Source organism: Cyprinus carpio, chromosome A25 (genome assembly GCF_018340385.1).
Source record: "Cyprinus carpio isolate SPL01 chromosome A25, ASM1834038v1, whole genome shotgun sequence".
Taxonomy (NCBI): Eukaryota; Metazoa; Chordata; class Actinopteri; order Cypriniformes; family Cyprinidae; genus Cyprinus; species Cyprinus carpio.
Window position 1 is genome coordinate 20667446 of NC_056596.1, and position 27210 is coordinate 20694655.

Sequence of the window (27210 nt, forward strand, 5' to 3'; positions counted from 1 at the left end):
TAATTATTTCTGCTATAATTATTCTAAAGCACCATTTTACAGAAAGCGTTTAAAGAATAATGTTAACGTGAACAAAATATTAGTAATTCTAACCTTACACTCGTTTGTATAGTAAATAGTTTGTAATAGAATACATCACATCCGGTTAGATGCAGATCACATACAGTCTAGCCACAGAAGTTCAAATATTTTAACACATCTGAAGCTCAAATTGGATCCGAATTTTCTGCATACGCATATGATTGGTTCGCCAGAGACAGTGGAAAAGCAGCTTTATATCTGCAAATGCTGCGTCAGACTCGTTTATGCGTTTTACAGTGCGGCGCAGTATAACCAATCCCACACGATTCCGTTGAGTTTATGAAAAGCGTTCTGATTAGTCATCGCTGAAACGCTGAAGTTCTGTTTAGTGCATGAGCTCGCTGACTGGATTCTCTCTTCAGAAACAACAAAGTGCAAATGTGCGTGCGATACAAGAGATTCATCCATCAAACAGTGCATAGACAGCTTCAGCGTTTATAACAGGAGGGTTCTGTTTTGTTGATAGTGCTTAAATTCGCGCTAGACTGAAGTCAGTTGTAGAACATAAGTGTTCTGTTGGTTTAAAATCCCAGTTCCCGAAGCTCGCCTTAATGCATGTGTGAGAGTGTGTTATCGCAGAGAAGTTGTAGTAGGTTGTCTGAACTCCTGCATCTCAAGTAAAAGATACACCTGTAAACTGATCTCTTGTCTCATGGCTCGTCATCCAACATCAGTGATAATCTGACAATGTAATGTTCTTTGCTGGCTTTCTCTATAGAATTCATTTTTGAATCACTGTTTGTGGTGGAAATGAAAGCATTATAATTAGTAACTTACTTTCTTTTTTCGGGTCCCTGCACTCTTTTGAAGGAGCCTGAGGCTGATGGACGGCTTTCACTTGAGTCCGATAAACCTATGACTGACCATTACAATAGCCATCTTTAATATTTCTTCTGTGTGAAGCTTATTTTCTGTGGCTCTGCAGCTGGAGGTGCTGTGTGTTTTTGTGCAATTATTTCAACCTACTTAATACTAAACACCAAACTGACTGAGCTGAATAACTGCAGTGGTTTTTGTCTTCTGTAGAGCTGCTTTACAGCCTCATATTTGATGAAGTTTGCATTATTGAATCTATTATTTTCCTGTTTATACCTCTACTCTATAAAGTGCTATAGAAATAAAGCTGACCTGGCTAAATATTGTTAAAAGGTGTGTTGATATAAATAATTTAGCTAATAAAAGAAGTGGAAAAACTGTCGGCTTCATTCATTTTGTGTTCACATCCTACATCTGCCTGAAGCTCATTTGAGAGAGTTATGAAAGAACCTGTAATATAGCAGTTATTCAAACTCACCAGTCGTATAATCTTGACATCATTTGAAAGCAGAGCACAGAGAAATATATAACAATCAAACTGTTTTCCTCACCAGTGTACTTTCCTGCTGTTGGCACACATTGAAAGCTGTATATAGTATGTATTGATGAGGTAACAACAAAAAAGCTTTCATCTGTCAAATTATTGAGAATAATATTAATAAAAAAATAAATAAAAAAAATTATATAAAAAAAAAAACACTAAAGCATTTAAAGAGAGTCATGTCTGTCAGCGCTACTCTGAAATCTCTTAGCAGGTCTCCTGTCAGCTCCAGCAGCTCCTTGAGAGCCTGATTGTGGGGTTCATCTCAAAGTGCTGCTCTTGTCTCTTTGAATGGGGAAACATTAAGTTCTCCAAAACAGATTACAAATACATTTCATATTTGAAATCACCAATGAAATCTGACAACAACTGTCTCACAAATGTTGTTTCTTTTGCTCAAATAGCGGTTTTAAAAGCATGTTTTTTCAGGCTAGACCATCCAGTGCGCTTGTGAAGTCCTGAGCGCACGTCTCAGAATGCTGACTGTTTCTATAGCAACCAGGACTTCTAACGGCAGCTGCAGGCTGACTTTACTGATTAGCCATTGGCTCTTTTACTCAGAAGGCGGGGCTTCGTTCGATAGAGCAGCCATACTGAGCACTGAATGTTTCCAGTTAAAACTATACGAGCGACACGTCTTGGGTATTCTATAGTCTTTGTACTGACTGACTAACTGACAGAGAGCTGGAACACTGCTCATAATAAATGAAACTCACAAGCAAGACCAGAACAAGAAGGGTGGAAATGTTTAGGCAATGCAATCCATTAATTTACAATTTTATTAAATCTGTTGATGAAAAACAAGGACACAATTGTCGACGTTGGGAAGAACAGTCAGCGTGGCTGCGTGAGACACAACAGGAGCTTCCGGTGCAAAAATTCACCATCATAATCACTATTATTGCAAAAATGTTCAATAAAATTCATGACTGTCACATGAGTCCTCACAGAGCAGCACGAGTCAATGCCACGAAGGAAGTGACAACCAAATAAAAAACAAAACAAAGGAAATAAAATATCTGAAAATAGACGAAACACAATCACCTTATTACGACTAAACTCTGTCACTGTCACAACATCAGAGAACTGCTTTACTTTTTAAATGAATTTAAATATTTTTAAAAATATTTCACCATCTACTCTTATTGCGAAAATAGGCAACTGGACTAACTGTGATGATGATGATGATGATGATGATGATGTATTTCGAGCAGCGTGAGGCCATAGAAACGGCTGCAGCACATCTCCATGACGACCATCCACGTGCACGTCTCCATGACAACCGTCTCCTAACAGCAGTGTGTATTTATCTTGCGCTCAAGCAGTTGTGAGTTTTTGGACAGTTTGCTGGATCTCTGTACATCGGTAAGTTTCCCTGAACAAAAAGTACAAACACAAGTGCAGCCTCATTAAACTAAAGCCCCGGAGCGAGATGCCCGTCCTGCCGGAGAAAGTGCAGAGAAGGCGTAAGCGAGCGCGTCGCACCGCTGGAGAATCAGGAATGTTGTTGTCGGAATCAAGAATCGAAGCTTTAAATAAAAACATTAAACCAGACGGGGAACAGTCATTGGCGCTAACGTCCATCTGTTTGCTCTCCACAAACCAAAGTGTCTCTTTGTCTTCTGGATTCATATTTCCCAGGGCAGTGTGTGTGTGTGTGTGTGTGTGAGAGAGAGAGAGAGGTTTGTAAACAGCTCAGAACCTGATTGCATGGTGGGGCAAAAGAGGCAGGGCTCCAGGGACTCAGGTGGGCTTCTTGACAGAAACATCAACTAGCAGTTAGTGCTGTTCACACACACACACACACACACACACATATTCACAGCTGCGTCAGTGAGATTCGCAGTCATTGAGACAAATCAGTATATCACAGACTGATCGCTCACATAATATATTAATCTCTGTGTGAGCTTATATATGTTTTTTTAGGGCGTTCACGAGAGTTTGGCTGAAGGCATAATGCGAAATGATCTCACGTTCTGTTTTCAGCCTGTAAAATGTGTCAGTTCTGTTGAGGAAGACGGTGAATGAAGCTTCGTCTCTCAGATGAGAGATGAAGATGTCTCGTTTCTCCCGTGTGTGTGTGTGTGTGTGTGTGTGTGTGTGTGCGCTGAAGCCCACCCTCGCCCCTCTGACAGCCTCCTCTCTCTGGTTCTTCCTGTGGGCTGCAGTTCAGGACGGGGCCACCGGGGGGCGTCGATGAGTCTGAGGGATGAAAGTGCTACGAGTTCAGCCAGGGGTGGTTGAGGCATTCTGAAGCGGAGGCCCGTTTCTCCGGCACCATCTCCAGCATGGGCAGCAGGAAGTGCGTGAAGTGACCGGCGTCCTCAGCCGACCAGCCGTATTTCTCCACCAGCACGTCAAACAGAGACCAGGGCTTGAGTTTGGTGATGTGCCTCAGCTCACCTGCAGAAAGACGCACCAGATCAGCAGCTGCTGCAGCAGGGACGAACACTGATGCAAGACCTTAGTCTTACTCTATTAAGATTGGCAAGACCACACTATTACTGTAAGACAGGGCCACACTATTAATACAAGATCCACCCACATATTAATGCAAGATCCGCCCACACTATTCATGCAAGATCTGCCGACTTATTAATACAAGATCCACCCACATTACTATTGCAAGACCTACCCACACTATTCATGCCAGAATCAATGCCTGAACGTTGTGTCTGAGGGAGGTCCAGCGTCTTTGACTTTGAAAACCATAACCGGTTAGCTAGCTGCTGCTGTGATTATTTTCAGCGCTGTTGATAGCAGCGATTACTGTTTACTCTCCAATAATTGCGGGAGATTCTCACAGATGCTCATTAGGTATTCATGTTACTGAACTAACTAAAGAGGGAGAATGAATCACATGGCATTGTGACTGAATGATATCAGTCGTGTTTCTGTGGTTTATTCATGTCAGTGATTGTGACAGATTTTGGGCCGATACTCGTGGTAAAAATGGCTCTTGAGCTATATATTTGAGTGATCTGCATTGGCCAATCCCGGTGTTGGAATTTCATATTGTATCTGACGACAGAGCGGAAGAAAAACAGATCTTGGAGCAGAACCATTGATAAAGTGAATTACAAGCTCAGTGGAGTGGATGAAACACTCCTGAACGGCAGAGCCGGAAGTCAGACTGTCAGCATTACCTTTCTTTGAGAAGAACTCACGGCTGTATTTTCCGGCTGCGATGATCTTGCGGGGGATTTTTCCCAGTAACTCCATAATCAGAGCGATGTGGTCTGACCCCCGAACACACACACAACACAACACAAATTATTCATGCAGTGGTGCAGGAGGACGGACGCTCACACACACACAGGTCTGAAACCAGCCCGATTCAGATCAGACACCTGCAGGACCGACCGTCATTAAAGGGGTCATGAAATGGAAAATCTAAATTCCCTTGATATTTGCACATAAAGTGTTATTCTACAATAAAAACATTGTTTTCATGCCAATGCAAACCGCACCTCTAAAAACTCAGCTTATCCTTCTAACAGATTCAACTATTGGAAACGTGTGACTGAAGTTTATTTTTAACCTTATGAAAATGAACAAGAATATTTTTGTTTGTTTGTCTCTTTTCTTAATTATGTTGCCAGTTTTTCTCAATATCTTGTATTAAAAGCTACAGCAGCGCCCAGTCTTTTGACGACTGCTGATGTTTCTGACAGTGATGATGCCCAATGAAATGGAGAGAAAATGAGGATGAAAAATAATACAATTTTCAACTATACTGAAAATTGGAGAAAAAAACTGTGCCAACTGACCTCCAAAACATAATGTAAAGAAGTGTACATGCATTTCATGACCCCTCTAACATCAAGCCATAAAGCTGCAGTCTGAGTGAGTGTGTGTGTGTGTGTGTGCGGCAGCACTCGCGTCCGTCCTCCCTCTGTCTCTAACACTACCTCTCCGGTTGAAGAATTCCCGGGAATATTTTCCAGAAAGAGCAAAGTGTCGAGGAATGCAGCCAAGAAGCTCTATGATGTGAGCTATATGATCTACGGGAGAGAGGAAGAGGAAGAGGAGGGGAAGAGGGAAGCGTGATGGGAAAAATACGGAGGAAGGGATCAGAAGGGAGAAAGCGGAAGTTTAGTATCGGCTAAAAAAACACTAAACACATTCAGACATCTGAATGCTAACAGTTATGCAGAGCTTTCATCTTCATCTCGAGTGACAGCAAAGGACAGAATCAAGATTAACGGGGATCAGAGCGAATGACAGAAGCGGATGTGTTCAGAATGGCATATCAGCGTGCTGCACACGTGTTGGTTTTAATCATGACGTCAGCATATTAGCTCAGAAATGATGAAGTAACAGTGGCTCACCCGCCCTGTGTAATACTTGATTCTGATTGTTGTCTCTTTCTCTTCCTCCACATAATATAAGAACATTCACACTTACATCAATATCTCATGTCCATTTATTCGTTAATTCGTTATTCATTATATATTCATTAAGCAGTTGTGTGATTAGTGGGATCATGTCCAGTCAGCTGGTATTTCCTTCACATCAGGCTTGCTATTTAAGGTAACGACTGACGGACTGTCCAGTAAATATTTGCCATTTTAATCTAATTTAAAAAAAATAAAATGAGTCAAGATATTGTTAAAAATCACACTGGTCACAGAATCAGAGATCCTCTTGTTAAAGGAGCGTCACGGTGAGTCACATGCGTCTCGTAAGCCTCTGATGCCACTGAATCCAGTCTCACATCAGTCAGTCTCATTCATGGATTCCAGAGCAGTGAATGTGTAGTGATGTAAAATCAATCGTGATATTGTCTGACTAAACCTAAGCCTAGTCACAACAAAGCTGTTTGTTTATAGAAAAGAAGAGTCATGGCAAACGTGTGGAAGACAGTGGCTTTAAAGTGTGCAGTTATGATCACTATGCCATTCTGAGCATCCGACAGGAAGAGTAAAAGCGGACAGGCTGAGAGGTACCTTCATCACGAGAGTAGTCTTCACCAGAGTGCGGCTCAAACAGATAGTCACCAGTGGCCAACTCAAATGCCTGTGGACGACAGACAGATCAAACTTAATCACGGAGACAAAGGCAGGTGCGGCAGACGCATGTCGGTCTGTCGGATGCTCACCATGCAGGCCGTGCTCCATATATCAGCGGGAGTGCTGTATCCCGCTCCGATCAGCACCTCGATGGAGCGGTACTGCCTCGTCTGGATGTCCTCCGTAAAGTGTTTGTGCTGGAAGTGCATTGATTACACAGCTCACGTCCAACATTACACAGGTATTTACAATCATATGGCCAGTCGAAGTGTTTTGTAGGATGTCTTACCACCCAGCATGCATTGCCCAGATCAGCTATTTTGACTCTCAGTATGTCTGCGTTCCTCGGATCCAGAGGATTCACCAGCAGATCAGCCGCTCTGACCCTCACTGCAGAGAGACAGACAAACAGACAGAGAAACAGACGGACAGAAAGATGGACAGAGAGATAGACAAACAGGCAGAGACAGACAGAAAGACAGACAGAGAGACAGACAAATGGACAGAGACAAACGAGATACAGATGGACAAACAGATGGAGAGACAAACATAGAGATAGATGGATGGACAGGGAGAGAGAAGGACAGACAGAGAGACAAACAGAGAGACAGACAGGGAGACAGACAGACAAACAGATGGAGAGACAGACATAGAGACAGAGAGAGAAGGACAGACAGAGAGAGACAAACAGAAATAGAGACAGGTGGACAGAGAGACAGACAAATGGACAGAGAGAGGACAGACGGAGAGACAGACAGACAGTTAGACAGAGAGACAAACGGAGAGTCAGATGGACAGATGACATAGACAGACATAGAGACAGAGAGAGAAGGACAGACAGAGAGACAAACAGAGATAGAGGAAGGTGGGAGGGGAGGAAGGAAAGTTAGACAGAGAGACAAACGGAGAGTCAGATGGACAGATAAACAGATGGAGAGACAGACGAATGGACAGAAAGAAGGACAGAGAGAGAGACAGACAGACGGACATTGAGACAAATGGAGACACAGACGGAGAGACAGACAGATGAACACAGAGACAGACAGAGAGCTTATTAACCTGCTCACAGTAAACAGTAGTCATGTGTGAATTGCATGCGCAAGTTTGACCTTTTGGCGTGTCTCCGGTGCTGGACGATGACACCGTTCGGCTGCGGTCCGTGTTGCCACTGAGCGCCTGGGCCTCGTCGTGCTCGCAGTCGGCCGGTTCGGGATCCAGAGGAAGCTCAGGGAAGCGTGGTGTGGTGCCACGGTGCCGCGCTCCGTTCGTCAGTCCGGTTTCTCCATTGTAGAGCTCGTACGAGGCGTCGGAAGCATCGCGGTCGGTCGTGCTGATCTCCGACTCCACCAGAGGGCAGAGGAGAGGCGAGGATAGCGGCACGCTGGGTGACAGATGCTCCTGCACACACATGATCACGTGACCATTCGTCTTAGAGGCATCATTGTGGTCCTTCCTGGAATGATCCTGGCCTTCATTATCTGCCTCCTCCTCCTCCTCCTCATCATATTCTTCATCTTCGTATTCATCCTCCTCCTCCTCCTCCTCCTCCTCCTCATCTTCTTGTCTCTCTATTGTCACTTTCGGTGGATCTATTTCTTCCTTGTTTGGACACTCTTGTGTCTTTGACTCTTCCTCTGTGCTCTGTGAGGGTGTGGCTTCTGTCTCCTCTTCCTCCTCTTTATCGTCCTCTTCCTCTCTCACATCCTCATTTCCATCCTGCTCTTCTTGTTCTTTTGAGTTTTCACACTCGTTCTCAGCAGTGTTCTGTTGCTCAGTTGGAGAGTGTGCACACGTATGTGACTCTTCTTCAGTGGGATAGTTGGTGGCGGGAAGGACGTCAGAACCTTCCTCGTTCTCCTCTATTTCCTGCTGATCCTGATCCGGCTCCGCACCTGAGAGACAGAGACATTTCTATGAGGAAACATTTTAGACAGCCATCAACTAAAAACAAACAAAAACAAACTTTATGTTGTCTTCATCATTGCAAAGATGACAAACAAAAATACAAAGAAAGTTAATGTTCTGTCGGTTCAGAGAGTTTCTGGGACCTTCTGAAAACACCATTACAACAAGCCGTCTTACAAAATAAAGATAAAGTTAAATAAAGAACGAATTTACAGCAAAATGAAGAAATTTTCTGAACAAACTAATGGAACATGATGCTTTTGCTTATAAGAGGAGACAAACCTCTCGGAAGAGTTGCAAGAGTGATCTGATTCATCAACAAAAGACTCACTGGAGTCTAATGCAATCATAGAAAATCAGACCATCTTCAACTGGTTCAAAATGCAGCAGCTGGAGTCCTGACCAGAGAATCTGATCATATGATCATCTCCAGCAGTTTATCCATTAGAACCTAGTGCTATAATGTAACTGAGCGATCTTCAGTCACACTATTATCCATCACACTGCACGTTTGGCTGTATAAAATGTCTTTTTTGCAGGAAAAAAGGAGAAATCCTTGGCCAACAATGTGAACAGAAAGTGTTACTTCAAATGCTGAACACTGGAGACAGCGCTGCATTTATGATCCTGCTTTAGGAACAAATGATCAAACATTTAAACAAGGGACTGAAGATGATCACACACAGGAGAAATGAGACGTTTCCCAGATTAAATGGAGATGTTTGGTCTAGGGAACCAGTATTTGTTTACATCCTTAAACCAACAGATAACTATATTAAAGACATCAGAATGTTAACGATGCCATCCATTACTATCATCTACAACTCTTTTTTTCTACAAAAGATGGCATCTGGATTAAACACACATGTGTGGTTGGTGAGTCTGACAGGCCGCTCCTTCTCTCCCTCGGCTTCCTCGTCCTCATCGGCATCCTCATCATCCTCTTCATCATCCTCGCTGTCCACAAGAGCCAGGATGGGACCGTGTGTGGCGTCTAACCCTCCGCCGGCTCTCTGCTTCTCCGCCTCTCGCTCCAGGGCTTCGATCTCCAGCATGCGTCTCTCCAGCAGCTCCGCCTGCCGCTTCTGCTTCTTCTTCAGCTTCTTCTTTTTATTTTTGGAGATCTTCCCCACCTGCAGGAGGCATCAAACCACAGGAGGCAACTCAGACAAACACGCTGGAGGCTTTATGCACTCTGTCTCTCGCGCTTCAGCAGATGAATTCTCATCGTTTGCTCGGCCGGAGGAGTCACTATCCAGTTCCTAAATGCTGCTGGTCACTCTAAATAATACTGCGGATCACATCTTACAGTTCAACCAATGCGCATCACAAATATCTACAGATCAGAATTGTATATTCTTGTATGTGATATGTACAACTATACAGCAAACAACAGTTTTATGTGTTAAAGATGGCGGTCATTTGTCCTCTTTCTTCAGTAAAACAGCTGTGTGAGAATTTCGGTTTCCTTCACTGACCTGTTTGAGTTGAGGAGCCGTGCTGACTGCGAACAAACAGAGAAACAGTCAGAACGTCACCAATTGCATTCATCATTCATGAATCAAAATGACAGAAAGCAGAGATGAAATACTAGCGGATCCAGATGGTGGCGGCGCTCCGGCTTTCTGCCACTCGGTGGCCTCGACCGCCATCCTGCGCACGAAAGCCTCGTCCACACACATGAGGATGTTCTCCGGTTTGATGTCCGTGTGGATGATCTTACACTTACTGTGAAGGTAATCGAGGCCCTGCAGAACCTGCAGCCAAACAACAAACACAAGCGTTCCTCAGGTGAATCTAGTCCGTACTGAACCACCGCTTCATCAAGAAAATAAAATGTTGATTTCATGTTGAAAATACCAAACAATGTATTCTGTGGTTAGGAGAACCGTCATCAACTAACCAGAGTCACTGTCTGAGTGTCACTGTGTCCCAATTCAGAGGCTGCATTTGAGAACCGAAGACTGCTTGAAACATGGCCTCGTAATGCATCCTTCCTTTTCAGAACAGATGGATGTTTCGCAGTCCAGAAGTCCAGCAGGAATTTTTTTTTTACACTTAAATACAAGTATTGTGTTTCAACATATTCAGATATCTAACGTTACAAAAAAAAAAAAAAAAACTTTAAAGCAGCTTAAATGTTGACACAAGTAGAACTGAGCAGAACTGAACTGAGCTGGATGATTCATCACTGAATCACTCATTTCTTGTTTATCACTGTAGAGCTGCTTTGAAACAGCCTGGACTGTATAAAGTGCAACAGAAATAAAGGTGACTTGACTTGACTAATTTGTTTTTAGACAGTTGAATATCACTTTTAAAACCAATACAAACGTTCCTGCTGCTCATCAGCCGCATCTGTCACAGCTGCTGGCAACAAGAGCAGTCCTCTGTAGGCTAGAGCGTCCCATTTAAGGACGATCAGATCGACCTCTGTGACCTTCGCAGGATGCAGCCTCTGAAGTGGGACGCAGTCAACAGGACATTATGTCAGTCACTTGTGACACGTTTCTTGTAGCTCCGCCCACAGTGAATCTCATTAACTTAAACCATCTCCAGGCAGCTGAATATAAAAACATCAAAATACATGCCGATGCTGTCGTTTCATGAAGTGCTTCACTTCCACTGGATGCTGGAGACCTGTGTTTATGTGCATGGCACAGTTAGGATTCGGGAAGTGTGTGTGATTACCTGTCTAATGATGCTCTTGACGCAGGGTAACGGCAAACCCTGATAGTTTGACTTGATGATCCACTTGAGCAAATGATGACCAAGAACTTCAAACACCATGCACACGTCTGAGAACTTGAGTTAAAGAAAACCACTGACTCACACACACACACACACACACACACACTGTGAGGATACGAATCCCGTTCACCCCCGAGATCTTGAAGTCGTCTATGAGTTGAACAACCATGTCCTTATAAGGATCATCAGGATCAGTCTCACGCACCTGAGAGACAGACAGAGAGAGACAGGTGTGTGTACAGCTGCATCTGAAAGCTGAGAATCACTATCTTGCTTAACATGTATAATCACGATTATATTTGACGACTTTTTCATTTAGTCAGAATTATTGCACTTCCACAGATCAAGCACGGATCAAGACAACTTCTACTCATATGCATAGTTTAATTTACCTCATCCAGTTTCCTGATTTATTACTTTTTATTTATTATCATTACGATTTAGCTCATCATATAAATAAACAGTCTCTACATTAAGAAGTCTGGTAAAAGATTGTCTCAAAAGCTAAACCTGTGAAATTCCTAATATTAACTTCAATTTCCAAAATTATGTTAATGCTTTCCTAAAGACAAAAAAAAAAAAAAAAAAAAAAAAATACTTCATTTGTGACACAGAGGCCATCTATGTGCATCTATTCTGCCACCACAAAAGCAAACATGGTTGCCAGATTGGGGAGATTAACTAAAACACTGGGCTAATAATGACTAATAAAAAGAAAAGCTCTGATTGGGCGATTCAATCTCTTGATATTTGGCAACTACAAGCATCCACACTCGTGGAGGCTTTTTACCAATGCAAATGTCAAAAGAAAAAAATAAAACATAAAATTTAGAATAAAAAACCAGTAGGAAAATATTGCAGATGGAAAAGTTTAATTAATCAACAGACTCAATAATCAGGATCATGATTAAAATGTGATTTGCAAATAGGAAGGCAACAACACCTGTCTAAATCCAGTGATTGCATCACATCCAGTCTACTGAGACTCCTTCATTGTTTTGAAGGCAGCATTGATGTGTCTTTCACTGCCTGTGATTTCCCACAATCCTTGTGCATTCGATTTCATGACAGCTGAGCTAAAAAATGGCATCTGAAAGTTTGACTTGGAGGTCACTTTGTATGTAAATGTATGATTTTGACCAAATGTTTCCACTTTTCATTTTATTTTTTAGTGAGAAATTAGTATTGTAGTCATTAAAATATTGGCCCAGTTATCACCAAAGCTCTCTGTGTTGTTAAATCCTCAAAAGTTGCTTCCTCAAAAGCCTGTCTGAAATCAGTTTCGTGAGCCACTTTCATGCTGCTTGCAAAGTCGCTGTCTGATAGCGTAGCAAAGAAACAGTGAGCTTTCAGACGCTGCCAGTATATAAAGACCTCAGCTGTGCTTGTGTGGCAGTGACTGTGAACCGGCATTAAAGGCACGAGAGTGGAAATAGTCTGCAATTCTCTGTGTCAGAGACATGGTGGACAATTAAGTGAAATCACAAATATTTTTATCAAGAACCCCCAATGAACAATGTGTGTGGGAGATACTCACACATCTGAGTAATTTAATTTCATCCAGTGCCGTTTCTGTGTAGTGCTGTGCACTCTTTACGACCTTCATCGCAACAAAACGCTTCGCTCTGTTGACACACACACAAACACACAGGTTATACTCGCACTGAGTAACACACACAGACTGACTGCACTGGTGACGCGGTCACTCACTGAATATCCCAGCACAGCCAGACGGTGGAGAAGTGACCCCAGCCCAGCTTGCGGATGACATGGTATCTGCCGTTAAACAGGTCGCCGATCTTCACGGGATGGTAACCTCCTGCAGCATGAGAGAAACACGATACAGTCGACTGATGGTACTTGTAGAAACAGGAGAATCCGGCTAATGTTTCCTTCAGCTCAACTGTACGGCTGTTGTCCTCAGACCAGCACTCACGTTTATTAGTCTGTTTTAACATTTGTTTCCATTGGTTGAGTTTGATTACACATTTCACATTTTACACGTTTCTTTCACCTGTTTTTTTTTTTTTCTTGTATATTTTACTATGGTATGTTTGTGTCATTTATGTGAAAATAGCCAAGAGTACTTCTGGCATAATTAGATTTCCACTCAAGAGGAGAAGACGACAAACTACTACTGAGAATTGTTTCTGCTACTAAAACTGCAAGAATTAACATTTCACTTTCAGTGATGACAGAAAGGACTGGAGGCGGAAAACTCATGCACCTAAGAAGAACGAGGCATAAATCAGCTCAGTGTCAGTCCAGCTTTTACTCAACATGGACAGAAACCTGGAAGCTCTCCTGACAGTCAGACAAACAGACAGACAGGTGCGGTACCTTTGCAGTAGTCGGCCGGATCCTCCTGCTCTTCATCATCAGAGCCCAGAATCTCCTCCTCTGGCTCCGGTGGGGCAACAGGCTCAGGAGGAGGGGGCGGAGGGGGAGGAGGAGGAGGAGGAGGAGGAGTGGATGGAACCTTCTGTGTGTCAGGCCTACAAACACACACACACACACACATTTCCATTTACTGTGTGTGAAGGCCTGAGTTTATGAAACACACAGCGGTCTGCCACCGTCTCAGAAAACACCTTCATCTTGTTGCCATAGAAACTAGAGACATGAATTTAGAATCCAGCTTGACATCAGATTCATTTTACAAGAATAAAATACAAGCAGACACACAAAAACGTTCACTCAGCTTAATGGGGACATTCAACAAGTTCAACAAATTATAAATATTATAGACTAACGCTAACTCGCACCAAATACTGAATTCATTTTTACAACAACAAAAAATATAATATATATATATATATATATATATATATATAATTATCAATTATCATTTTTTTTTATATATATATACAAAAATGGGCAAAAATATAGGCACCCTTGGTAAATATGATCAAAGGAGGCTGTGAAAATTAATCTGTTAATCCTTTTGATCTTTTATTTGAAAAATTCACACAAATGTATCCTTTCATTGGATAATAAGAATTTAAAATGTGGGGAAGTATCATGATGAAATAAATGTTTTTCTCTAATACACATTGACCACAATTAACGGTACCCTTTTATTCAATACTTTTTGAAACCTCCATTTTCCAGTTTAACAGGTCTAAATGTTCTCCTATAATGCCTGATGAGGTTAGAGAACACCTGACAAGAGATCAGAGACCATTCCTTCATCCAGAATCACTCCAGACCCTTTAGATTCCCAGCTTCTCCTCTTCAGTTCACTCCTCTCATATTCCGTAGGGTTCAGGTCAGAGGACAGGAATGGCTATAGCAGAAGCTTGGTTTTGTGACCAGTGACCCATTTCTGTGTTGTGTTCAAGGTTTGTTTTTGGGTTATTGTACAGTTGGAAGATCCAAACATGGCCCATTATAAGATTTCTAACAGAGTCAGTCACTTTTTGATTTTTTATCTCTTGGTATTTGATAGAATCCATGATGTCATGTGTCTAAACAAGATGTCCAGGACCTCCAGCAGAAATATAGGCCCACAACATCAAAAATACAGCAGTATATTTCATTGTACACATGGGGTACCTTTTATCCCTGTGTTCACCAAACCCATGTTATGTGTTTGCAGCTAAAAAGCTAATTTTTTAGTTTCATCTGACCATAGAAGCCAGTCCCATTTGAAGTTCCAGTTGTGTCAGATAACTGAATATGCTTTAGTTTGTTTTTGGATGAGCTGGGAGAATTTTTCTTGAAACCCTCCCAAACAACATGTGGTGATTTAGGTGCTGTTTGACCATTTTTTTTAAGGTTTTCTGACTCAACTATTTTCTGCAATTCTCCAGCTGTGGTCCTTGGAGAGTCTTTAGCCACTCAAACTGACCTCTTCACCATGCATTAGGACGATATAGACACACGTCCTCTTTCAGGCAGTTTCGTTGGTTGGAAATTCTTAATTATTGCCCTGATAGTGGAAATGGGAATTTTCACTGCTCTAGCTCTTTTCTTAAAGCCACTTCACTAATGTGTGAAGCTCAGTTATCTTTTGCTGCACATCAGAAATATACTTCTTTGGTTTTTCTCATTTTGATGGATGATTAAGGGAATTTGGGCTTTGTTTTCCCTCCTCTTTATATTTCTGTGAAACAGGAAGCCTTGGATGTATAATTTCATGTTCATAATTCACCCTGGAGTGCTCAAAATTGTGAATATGATTGGGAATATACTTCAGAGATATTTTATTCATAAGAATTTGTAGGGGTGCCAATAATTGTGTCTAACGTGTATTTGAGAAAAACATTTATTTCATAATGATGTTTCCCCCCATTTTAAATTCTTATTATCCAATGAAAGGTTAGATTTTTGTGAATTTTTCAAATAAAAGATCAAAAGGATTAACAATGCAGATTAATTTTCACAGACTCCTTTGATCATATTTACCAAGGGTGCCCATAAAACATACACGTTCTCATCCTTCTCTTCCTCTGAGGCAGAAGTCTCCAAATTCATCCTTTCTAATCATCCTACTACTTGTCCGCTTGATCCTATTCCATCTCATCTCCTTCAAGCCATTTCTCCTGCAGTTGTACCTGCATTCACTCACATCATTAACATATCCCTCAATACTGGTGTTTTCCCCTCATCATATAGACAGTCTCGTATAACTCCACTATTACAGACCAGTTTCCCTTCTTCCTTTCATTGCAAAAACACTTGAACGAGTTGTGTTCAACCAAATCTCTACCTTTCTCACACAGAACAACCTCCTTGACAGGAATCAATCTGGCTTCAGAAGTGGAAATTCAACCGAGACTGCCTTGCTCTCAGTTGTTGAAGCCCTAAGACTGGCAAGAGCGGAATCCAAATCTTCAATACTTATCTTGCTGGATCTGTTCACAGCTTTTGACATGGTTAATATGGGGAAGTCATGGCCTAGTGGTTAGAGAGTTTGACTCCTAACCCTAAGTTTGTGGGTTCAAGTCTCGGGCTGGCAATACCACGACTGAGGTGCCCTCGAGCAAGGCACCGAACCCCCAACTGCTCCCCGGGCGCCGCAACATAAATGGCTGCCCACTGCTCGGGGTGTGTGTTCACTGCTGTGTGTGTGTACTTTGGATGGGTTAAATGCAGAGCACAAATTCTGAGTTTGGGTCACCATACTTGGCTGTATGTCACTTCACTTAACCACCAGATCCTCCTGTCAACCCTACTGGCAAAGGGCATCTCAGGAACCACACTCCAGTGGTTTGAGACTTATCTCTCAGATAGGTCCTTCAAAGTATCTTGGAGAGGTGAGGTGTCCAAGTCGCAACATCTAACTACTGGGGTGCCTCAGGGCTCAGTTCTTGGACCACTTCTCTTCTCTGTCTACATGGCATCATTAGGTTCTGTCATTCAGAAACATGGCTTTTCATACCATTGCTATGCTGATGGCACTCAACGCTACCTCTCATTCCATCCTGATGATCCGACGGTAGCTGCTCACTTCTCAGCTTGTCTAACAGACATTTCTTGCTGGATGAAGGACCATCACCTTCAACTCAACCTTGCCAAGACAGAACTGCTTGTGGTTCCAGCAAACCCATCGTTTCATCACAATTTCACCATCAAGTTAGGCACATCAACCATAACTCCTTCAAAAACAGCCAGAAACCTTGGAGTTATGATTGATGATCAGCTAACTTTCTCAGACCACATTGCTAAAACTGTCTGCAGATTTGCTTTATTCAACATTAAGAAGATCAGGCACTTTCTTTCAGAACATGCTGCACAGCTCGTTGTTCAAGCTCTTGTTCTGTCCAGACTGGACTATTGCAATGCTCTCTTGGCAGGTCTTCCAGCCAGTTCTATCAAGCCTTTACAATTAATCCAGAACATGGCAGCAAAATACATTTTTAATGAGCCGAAAAGAATGCACGTCACACCTCTGTTCATGTTCGCTAACTGAGACTTGTTATAGCCTTTGCATATCACTTTTGTTGATTTGATTTCTTCCATTGTCCTCATTTGTAAGTCGCTTTGGATAAAAGTGTCTGCTAAATGTCTAAATGTGTGTGTATACAAACAAGGACATCCCAGTTGTCCACAAATGGAAGTTTTAAGATTTAACTCGTTCCTGTGAACAAATCTAGTTCAGTATCTCCATTCACACCCCTCAATCACATCACAGTCACAGACTGGTGTGACATTCTGCCCGGCGTGTGCCGAGTCCACAAAGACAGAGAGGAAATGAGATTGTGTGTTAGAGAGGTTTATAATCCAAAAACTTCAACAGGCTGTATGCAGAGTTGTCATGTATCTGAGCTGTTTTGATTGGCTGAGATGAGTTAGGTTTAGATCTCATTATCTAGCTGAAGTCTCACCATGGTTGTCTTGTATAGGAACCAATCACACACACACACACACACACACACACACACTCTCTCTCTTTACCTGCGTTTGGCTCGATGCCGTAATCGCAGTGCACTGAGCGCTAAACCAAAAGTCCTGCTGGAATGAGAGTGACTACGATCCATAATGATGGAGGGATGTTTGCTCTTCTGCTTCCTGAACAGTCTGTCTGTCTCTCCCTCTCTGTCTCTCTATCTGTTTTTGAGAAGCGTTCAGGGAACGAGAGTGATGCCAGGAATCTCATGACCAATTCACACGCAGTCCAGAACTCACACTCACACACAACAAATCTTCTTCTCATTTCAGCAGTTTCACGTGTCAGTGGATGTTTTTCAGTGGCAGACGCTGATGTCTACAGATCAGAGATGTCAATATAACATAAATGACACTAAAGCTACTTGAGCGTTAAAGAGATTCAGATGGCTAAATGCTTCTATAAAACAGCAACAACAGCAGTAATGTTCATTGAAGAGTTACATTTATCAGAATAAAGCATTCTTCATTATATAGTTCAATAAACAAGATGGTAGTATAAAGCTAACTGTAACCCTACAGATGTATCGATGCATCTGCAAAAAGAGGCACTGTAAAACACACACTAACACACAGACTGACAAACACACACACACACACACACACACACACACAGAGCGACGCACAGTGACATCAGCACTCCTGCTTGACCAATCAAGAGTCCAGGACCATGTAAAATTCAATTTAATCATTACACCCATCTATTCTATCTATATTTACTACTACTAGTTAATTTTTATTAATTATCACTAAAACAGACACACTTCTGTTAATCAGCCAGACAGAAAACTGTTTACAACGACACATACAGCAACGCAACTAACCACCAGTGACTAGTACTCTACAGCTGAAATAAGAACATTTGTCAGGTTATTTACTGGTTTACTGGATTATTCCATCTCACGCGGTCCAAAATCTGTTTGGTTACCTCACCAATTTTTATTTGAATGAGTACCTCTATGTATTGGTAATGCAATAAAAAAATTAATTAAAAAAAATAAATAAAATTAATGCCAAAGCACACAATACATTCGGGTTAAAGAGGTCTTTACAGAAACCTCATATATGTTTTATATGTATATTATACACAGATTCTGCTGTGTTTGACAGAGTAAAGAAAGTCCTACAGTTCTGAGACATGAGGGCAAGTGAATGACGACAGAAAGAAAACTTTTCTGTGAACAATCCTTTTAAGCATCTGCACTCTGGTAGGGATACACAAAATAATACACAATACATAAAATCAATAAATCACATTCCACAGTACCTACTCAAATGAGAACACAAGAGGACTTTTTATACTGGAGAATGTGCAGCTGAACTATGTGTAAGGGTCTCTGGAGCTCATTCTGTATGGTTTATAAGTGTTTTGAAAAATCGGGACATGGGTTATGTCCTCATAAGGCACCCTCTCCATGTAATACCTGTGTCATGTGTCCCATGACATTATACAAAGTTGTGTCCTGATATGTCACAAAAACACGCACACACACACACACACACACACATACAAAGTTGTGTACTGATATGTAAAAAAAATATGAAAAAAACATAAGTCAGGATTGTTTTGATGGGCTGGTGTCATTTCCACTAACCGGATCACATGACAGCCGTAGGTAGATTCAGAAGACTGATGACTCTCATATTGTCACGCTTCACACTGGCCTACAAAACCTCACAGTCACAGTAGTGCTCTCAGCTGATCTGGTGATCACTCTGGAGATTTACTGTCTACACAAATCTTCCCGAAGGTACGCTTTCTGAAATCATCTCAGATTTTATTGGGTAATTTAGTGTAGATGCTAGGCTGGACTGGGCTAATCGTCAGACCTGATGCCATCTCCAACACTGACCTAATCTCATTACGCTGTTAGCATTATGTCAACATTTCATTTGGCATAAACTTTGGATCTCTGCTGCCTGCCAGTGGTCTGTTCAGTCTGTTCACTGACCGTCTGGTGTGAGTTAAACACACTCTGGTCAGACCGGCTAACATAAACACCACAAAGGCATTTTTACAGTATAATGGGCTGCTAGGAGTGATTCTGAGGAGGATCTAGTTGCATGTTTGAGAGCTTCATGACATTAATTATTTGAAAGATACCTGACTGATTTTGATTGGGACACATACTAGAAACTAAACCAGAGATCCCAGTGATCAGATCTGGCCCACAGATGTTTATGATGTCTTTCAGATTGTCTGAAATTTCAAATGGTTCGGTCTATGCGCTGGGTCTAGTCTGCTAGTCAGCAGGTCTGAGCGGTTCACAAAATAACACAGCTCCTCTCTGCCCTGCATTTGTTGTTGTTTATGACCCACATCTTTTGATTTGCCTGCTAACTCTCTGTGGCAGATCGGTCATGATCATATTTATGCTTATTATCATGAACACACAAATTTGGCCCATTAAGACGGAAATCTGCACGTCAAGACACGCAGAACTCTCACTATCTGTCCTTACTAGCACAGCCTGCTACTCAGATCAGTCAGTTTCCATAACCTGCTGGTTTCAGTGAGGTAATTTTGGAGAAGCATTTGTCCTTGGTTTTGTCTTCATATCAGATCTGGGTCACACGATTAGAGCTGGACTGAGGGTTTTGTAGAGGCTCACGTGACCTGCCTCTGGAGACCTTCACAAGTTCAAGATTCACATCCGAATATCTTCAGAAAAATGTGTCCAGCCTAATTTTAGGCAAGACAAGCATCCTCTGGTGAATCTCTGTCATGCCAACAAGAGCCATTTCCTGACACTTTAACCTTTACAGTATCTGTCCATCCATCATCTGTTCATCAGTCAGTGTTACATCACACGTCATAACTCACTCATGAGCACACAGCTTCTGAAATGTATTCAGGGCACATCGGCTGTACAAACGGCACACAATCACACATCCAGCAGTTCGACATTCATGTTCACACTCATTCAGGCCTCAGCGAGCCCCGTGTGTGCGTCACGTGATGCTAAATGTGGGTGTTAATGCACTTTCACATCATCTGAGATGCATGTTCATTTGGCTCTGTGAACTGCATTAAAGAAATGACTCCTGCAGAATCACCATTAACCCTTTCTGTGTTTGTATGATCTGCTTCTGATGCCCCAAATAACGGTGGTGTGATGACACATGCAGCAATATATGCAGCATTAATGCTGCACAAAAGAAGACAGCACCAAGCTCATCAGATCAACAGTCGAGCAGGTGTTTCAGACAGTTTGTGAAGCTGCGTGAGCTTCAGCATCTGACGCGCAGCACTGTCTGTAAGCTCATGCCAAATCGAGACCGTCCTGTGTGTGTGTGTACAGTATAAAATGTATTACAATGTTTCTCTGTGTTTGCATTTATATCAGGCCCACACATACACAACAGATCTGTACACAGACAGACAGAGAGAGAGACAGATGAGGATGAAATGGAGGACAGCAGGACAGACAGGGAGGTAGATGAAGAGGCGAGAGTGTGATGATGAAGATGATGACGATGATGTTACCTTTCCGGGGAAGAGGATTTTTCTGAGTTGACGGACATGGGCAAGCCGCTCGCTCCCGAGAGAAGAACGGAGCCGAACCAAGGAGGAATAAAACTCTCTCTCTTTCCGGAGCGTTCTGCTGAACGCGAGGGGAGGGGGAACTCTTCCTCCTCCTCCTCCTCCTCTTCCTCACAGGAAGGTAAAGGATGGAGGACACACGCTCCGGAGAGCGGCAGACGTGAGGAAATTCTCAGCACCGCTGCCCTGCCGCCTTTCTGTTTCTCAGTCCGGCTGTAGCTGCTCGCTCGCACTCGTCCTCCGCCTCTGTCGTTTCCTGAATGACGCTGAAAAAGTGCGAGGCTCCCACACACTGTCTGTCTCTCTGTGTTCTGCAGCACTGCACAATAACAGATCTGTGCGCGCAGCGGGCTGCACCACTGCTCACGGGGGCGGGGGGATCTGCGCTGCTGCGGGTGGAAACATGAGCCGTCTCTCTCTGTGTGCGTCTCTCTGCTCCCCTCCGCAGTGTAGCGCTCCTCCGTCTCATTACGACATCCTGTATCTCAGGGCAACGCTGCTCTCTCTCTCTCTCCCCCATTTTACAGCTGCTCTCTTTCTCAAGCTGCTGCTGCTGGTTTCCTTTCAACATTCTCTGCTCTCGTCCTCCGTCTGTCTGTCTGTCTGTCTCTGTTTTACAGCAGATAGGTTGAGTCTCCATAAGCAAGCACAGAGAGACAGACAGGCATATTAAAGGAGAGTCTCCAGTGACCTGTCTGTCTGTCTTTCTCTCTCTCCATTTTCTTCAGAAGAATCGCTAAAAAGAAAACAAAGCGTTCCAGCAGATGCGTGGTGTAGCTCTGGTGTTAATGAGGTGAAAAATAAATGCATACTGAAATGATTTTAACATACATGAATGTAACTGTATTTACAGCACCAAACCGAAAAGACACACACGCACACACAGAGAGACACAAACACACACACACACACACACACACACACACACTGACTATGATGTCAGAGGATCCACTGCACTTCCTGTGACGTGCAACACAACAGGCTGGAAGAAACTGGCCCCGTCGCCACAGCAACCGTCAGATCTGTGATTAGCTAAAGAGCAGAAACGATGAAGCATCACACAAACATACAGTGACGGAATGATGCTGTGTGTTTCTTGCTGATATTTTAGGGGTCAGAATTTAGGCTGCTTGAAGCCTATCTTTACATGGCCTACTTCCACAGAGAGAGAGACAGAAAGAGAGCGAGACCAATGGGCTGAGCTTGATTTTTCTCCAGAAGAGAGAGACGTGGTCTTAACCAGCACTGAGTTCACAGCAGTCCAGCAGCTCATCAGTCTCTCGTCAGCTGACACAGGCGATCAGTAATGGCTGGTTTATGGTTAGGGTTATGGTTGTTGTCCTGTATATATCTGGGCTCAGTTGCTGAGGAACATCACTTTCATACACAAACACAAAAACAGCATTGTGTTTTGTCATTATGTGAAGACTTGCATCTCTCTGCCCTCCCTGCAGCTCTATTTTTGTCTTGTTCTATATTTTCAGGATAATATTCTGTAGTTTTTGTGTACGGTTAAAAATAAAGTACAATAAATCAGAGACAACCAAGGCCGTATCCACATCTTGAACAAACCAAATCAAACTATAACCTAGAAACTTAAACCTAATATGCTGAAAACCACTCATCCAGTTATGAATAACACAAATCAATTCAATTACAACATATATTTTCAATTCAAAATGGCAAAATGTGACAAAAAAGTTGAGTAGTTGGCATTAGTGCATATTACTATTGGTCGTTTAATATTTCTGCCATAAAACAGTTGTGAAATATTAAATGGTTAGCTACTTCTCTTTCCTCAGACTGTTTGTTGCATTGGAGTTTGTGCTTGGTTTCTGTGAACCGTAAAGTCATGCCCGCTTTGATTTGATTGGCCGTCTCAATCATTTTGAAAAGTGTCTATGGTGGTTTCATGCCTGTCGACAGCCCGCTTCTGCAGTAAATCAGTCATCTCAACCAATATAGGATGTAAATCTGTGTATCATTCATTCTTTTGATTAAATAATGAAATAAGAAAATGACAAATTTTTAGTTTTTCATTTCTTCAAAAAACTGAATAACAAAGATTTGGCTTGATTTTTTGTTTTTGCATTCAGGGGTAGAAAAGTCAGTAAAGAGCTTGAATATTCGATTTCTACACATGGCCGGGAATCAAGGGCCCCTTTCTGCTGATTGGTCACCTGAAGATCAATACGTGCCATCATCAGTTCTTCCTCAGTTCTGGGCAGCAGAATAATAGTCCTACGCTGTATGGATTCTTAAAGTGTTTATTACAAATACATCTCCTCTTTTTTCTCATCAAGCGAGCAGACTAACGAATGGCTCGGCACAAACTACTCCAGAGCAGAGCCTAGACAGGGCTTTCTTCTGTGTAGAAATAAATTCACCTATGTGTGAAATAGCATCAGTTAGCTAGGTGCACGTTATGGCGTGAGTGTGGGCATGCCTATTTCCGGTCTTTGTGACATTCGCATTCACTGTAAGGGGAAACTTTCACAAGGAACTTGGTTATATATGTATAATTAATGTTTTTAAATTAAATAGCGGATAGTGGTATATCAAATACAAGAGAAAACCTTGTACCTCTTTGTGGAAATTCATCAAGACACACTGCAGAGAATGCTTCATTCTTTCTTCTGTTGATCATGCGGTTCAGCGTCAGTGATTGGTAAAAATCCACAGATCTCTTCATTCAAACACAAACCACTCAAATATGCAAAACTGTATATTTTCCGAGAGTTGATTTTGTTCTGACTGTTGTTTTTAAGATCATAAGGTTTGTGACTGTCAAACGAGACACTCAGAGATTTCTGCTTCATGGACTCAATGTGTGTTTTATTAACCTTATTTGGTAATCATATTTATAACTGTATATGTACATTTTAACATAATTTAATTCTAGAAGGTTTGCATTTATTAAAACATTGGTGTTTGTATTTCCTTGTGTGTTTTTATTAATATTTATCTGTTTTGTGAAAATGAGAAGCTGATGCATAAATCATTTTCTGTCTGGTGTCTATAAGCAGCGCATACAGTATATTTTTACAAAATGTTTGCATTAATTAACAAATAAAACAAATCTTTAAATTATTAAGATATATTGAGAAAACCTTGATGGAACAAACTGATGTTTGTGCAGAACTAAGAAATAGATATTTATGAAATATTCCCTTAATCATCCATCACAATGAGAATAACCAAAGAATATATGTATTTCTGATGTGCAGCAAAAGATAATTGAGCTTCACAAATTGGTCAAGTGGCTTTAAGAAAAGAGCTAGAGCAGTGAAAATTCCCATTTCCACCATCAGGGCAATAATTAAGAATTTCCAACCAACAGAAAATGTCACAAAACTGCCTGGAAGAGGATGTGTGTCTATATCGTCCTAATGTGCGATGAGAAGGAGAATTTGAGTAGCTAAAGACTCTCCAAGGGTCACAGCTGGAGAATTGCAGAAAATGCTGGTCTCTGGTTCAGAAAACCTTGAAAACTTATGATCAGATGAAACTAAAAAAATATATCTGCAAGCAGCAATTACAGGCCCAAGCACTCCAGCGGCAAGTTGAGGAGCTAAGCATGGCATGGAGCATCAGACCAAATGCAACAGTGAGCAATAAAAGCAATTTTAGGATAATTGTAATTGTATTGGTGGAAAAATCATAAATACAACTTCTAGTAGCGTGATTTATTGGCTTATCAAGTGTGACCAATAGGTGGCGCTGTTATCAAATCGATGTGGTGTGTTCTCTGTGAGTTGACAATGACACACACAAAGTTTAGTGTCAATATGCCAAAGCACTGCAGAGATACAGGTACAAGTGCCATTTTGTCATCATACTTCAAATTCGTTGCTGTGGTATGCGAAAACGGTTTTGTCTATCAACACAAAATCCATAACATTTTGTCAGCACAGTCTGACGATCCTCTGGCTTGATTTTGGTGAAAATTGAACCAACCGTTGATGAGGAGTTCGAAAAAGTAGGTTTTCAACATAAATCAAAATGGCGGAAAGGAAGTTCATCTTACTCTGGCATATTTGGTATCTATGTTGTCGACATAAGCCACAGAATATTTCGATACCAGTTTCATTGAAATAGGCTAATGCAATAAAAAGTTATTAACATTGTTATAAATGTAATTATTAATGGTTAATGAATGGTTTATTACTCTTGACCAATAGGTGCCAAATTGATGAGCCATGGTCAGTGTGAGGTGACAATGACACATACAAAGTTTGGTGCAAATATGTCAAAGCTTTGTAGAGATAGAGCCTCAGAACCATTTTGGCACCGTGCCTAAAATTTGTAACGGTGCTGTATGAAAACAGTTTTGTCAATCGACACGAAATGCATAACAATTTTTTTTCAGCACAGTCTGAAGATGAGCTGACTCGATTTAGGTGAAAATCGGACCAACAGTTGAGGAGGAGTTAGAAAAAGTAGGATTTTAACATAAATCAAAATGGCGGACAGGGAGTTCAAATTTCCTACTAAAATATTGATATGTCTGTTGTCAGCCCGACCCAAGGAATATTTTGAGACCAGTTTCATTACAATAGCCTAATGCAATCAAAAGTTATTAGCATTTTTGGAAATTTTGTAATTAAAGGTTAATAAATGGTTTATTACTCTTTGCCAATAGGTGGCGCTGTTACCAAATTGATGTGCTGATTTTTTTTTTTCCAGATTTGTCTGAAGATGATCCGAGCCAAATTTGGTGAAAATCGGACAAATGGTCTAGGAGGAGTTCGAAAAAGTAGGTTGTCAACATGAATCAAAATGGTGGACAGGAAGTTCAGCAAATATTGGTAAAATTGGTATCGGTGTTCTCGGTATGATCCAAGGATCTATCAACATCAGTCCGATTACAATAGGCTAATGTAAGCAAAAGTTATTAGCATTTTTCTAAATTTCATCATAACTTTTGACCACAAGGTGGCGCTGCCACCAAACTTTTTGAGTACCTTCAGGGCATGGAGCCGAAGATTTTTGTAATTATTTTCGTAACGATACGATAATGCGTTCAAAAAATAAAGCATTTTAGAACATAATTCAAAATGGCCGACACCTAAAATGGCTGACACAGGAAAATTGGACATAATTCGACTCGACATGACCCACTGAATCTAAAGAGATCAGTTTTGTGATTTTTGGCCAAACCATTCAGAAGTTATAAGCAAAAATATGCATTTTTCATATCTCCTGACAACTAGGTGGCGCTGTGTCGAAACACTGCAGGTTGTCTCAGGTCATGCTTGTTATAACACATAGAAAGTTTGGTCTCAATACGCCAAACCGTTGTGGAGTTACAGCCTCACAAGCATTTTTGCATGCTTTTCGTAGAATTTTTTCACGTGGTATTCGAGAACGGTGGGACGAATCAACTTGAATTCTATAACTTTTTGCCGGCATCATCTGAAGATGATCTGAGCCAATTTTCGTGAAAATCGGACTAACTGTCTAGGACGAGTTCGAAAAAGTAGGTTTTTCGAACAATTGAAAATAGCGAAAAAACTAAACCGATTTTTGAATTTTGGGGTCCATTCGACTCGGCCTGAGCGAAGGATTCAGAGGAAAAAAGAATTTTCCTTCTGTGCCTTATGGTTCAAAAGTTATTAGCATAAAGATATTGAAATTTTGGACAAGTGGTGGCGCTAGAGAGTTGGAGTTAGAGACTCCAAATTTGCTATAGTTAATGTTGACACTGTCCTCTATCAGTGTACCAAATTTCACAACTTTCCCGCAATCGGTTCTGTGGGCTGCCATAGATGGGTTTGGTGAACACAGAGAAAAAAAGTACCCCATGTGTACAATGAAATATACTGCTGTATTTTTGATGTTGTGGGCCTATATTTCTGGTGGAGGTCCTGGACATCTTGTTTAGATACATGGCATCATGGATTCTATCAAATACCAACAGATAAAAAAATCAGTAAGTGACTGACTCTGTTAGAAATCTTATAATGGGCCATGTTTGGATCTTCCAACTGTACAATAACCCAAACACAAACCTCAAAAACAACACAGAAATGGGTCACTGAGCTCAAAAAAGAGTGTGTTAAAAATGTAAAAGATTGGATGACCAATCATTTTCTCCTATTAAGACAGATATTACTTATTGGACCAAAAAACATTACACAGAATCTCGTAGATTACAATTTGCAATT

At 41.6% G+C, this 27210-nt stretch overlaps 1 protein-coding gene across 3 annotated transcripts in view; it reads right to left on the minus strand.

The window, feature by feature from the left end:
- Nucleotides 1-2199: 2199 nt before the first annotated feature.
- srpk2 (SRSF protein kinase 2) overlaps nt 2200-27210 on the minus strand; it is a 75704-nt gene continuing 50693 nt past the window's right edge. The window contains exons 1-15 of one of the 3 annotated variants that reach the window (XM_042715858.1): nt 20987-21838; nt 13450-13604; nt 12820-12928; nt 12647-12734; nt 11227-11314; nt 11050-11156; nt 9950-10115; nt 9837-9862; nt 9224-9491; nt 7563-8345; nt 6743-6843; nt 6543-6650; nt 6391-6460; nt 4588-4680; nt 2200-3844 (exon numbers count right to left, since the gene is read on the minus strand). In XM_042715858.1, the coding sequence (XP_042571792.1) occupies nt 3660-3844; nt 4588-4680; nt 6391-6460; nt 6543-6650; nt 6743-6843; nt 7563-8345; nt 9224-9491; nt 9837-9862; nt 9950-10115; nt 11050-11156; nt 11227-11314; nt 12647-12734; nt 12820-12928; nt 13450-13604; nt 20987-21024 (2385 nt within the window). In that variant the 5' untranslated portion in view covers nt 21025-21838 and the 3' untranslated portion in view covers nt 2200-3659. Of the gene's footprint in view, nt 3845-4587; nt 4681-5352; nt 5446-6390; nt 6461-6542; nt 6651-6742; nt 6844-7562; nt 8346-9223; nt 9492-9836; nt 9863-9949; nt 10116-11049; nt 11157-11226; nt 11315-12646; nt 12735-12819; nt 12929-13449; nt 13605-20986; nt 21839-27210 lie in introns of those variants that run through there. The other 2 variants (XM_042715857.1, XM_042715859.1) reach the window with 2 other exon arrangements.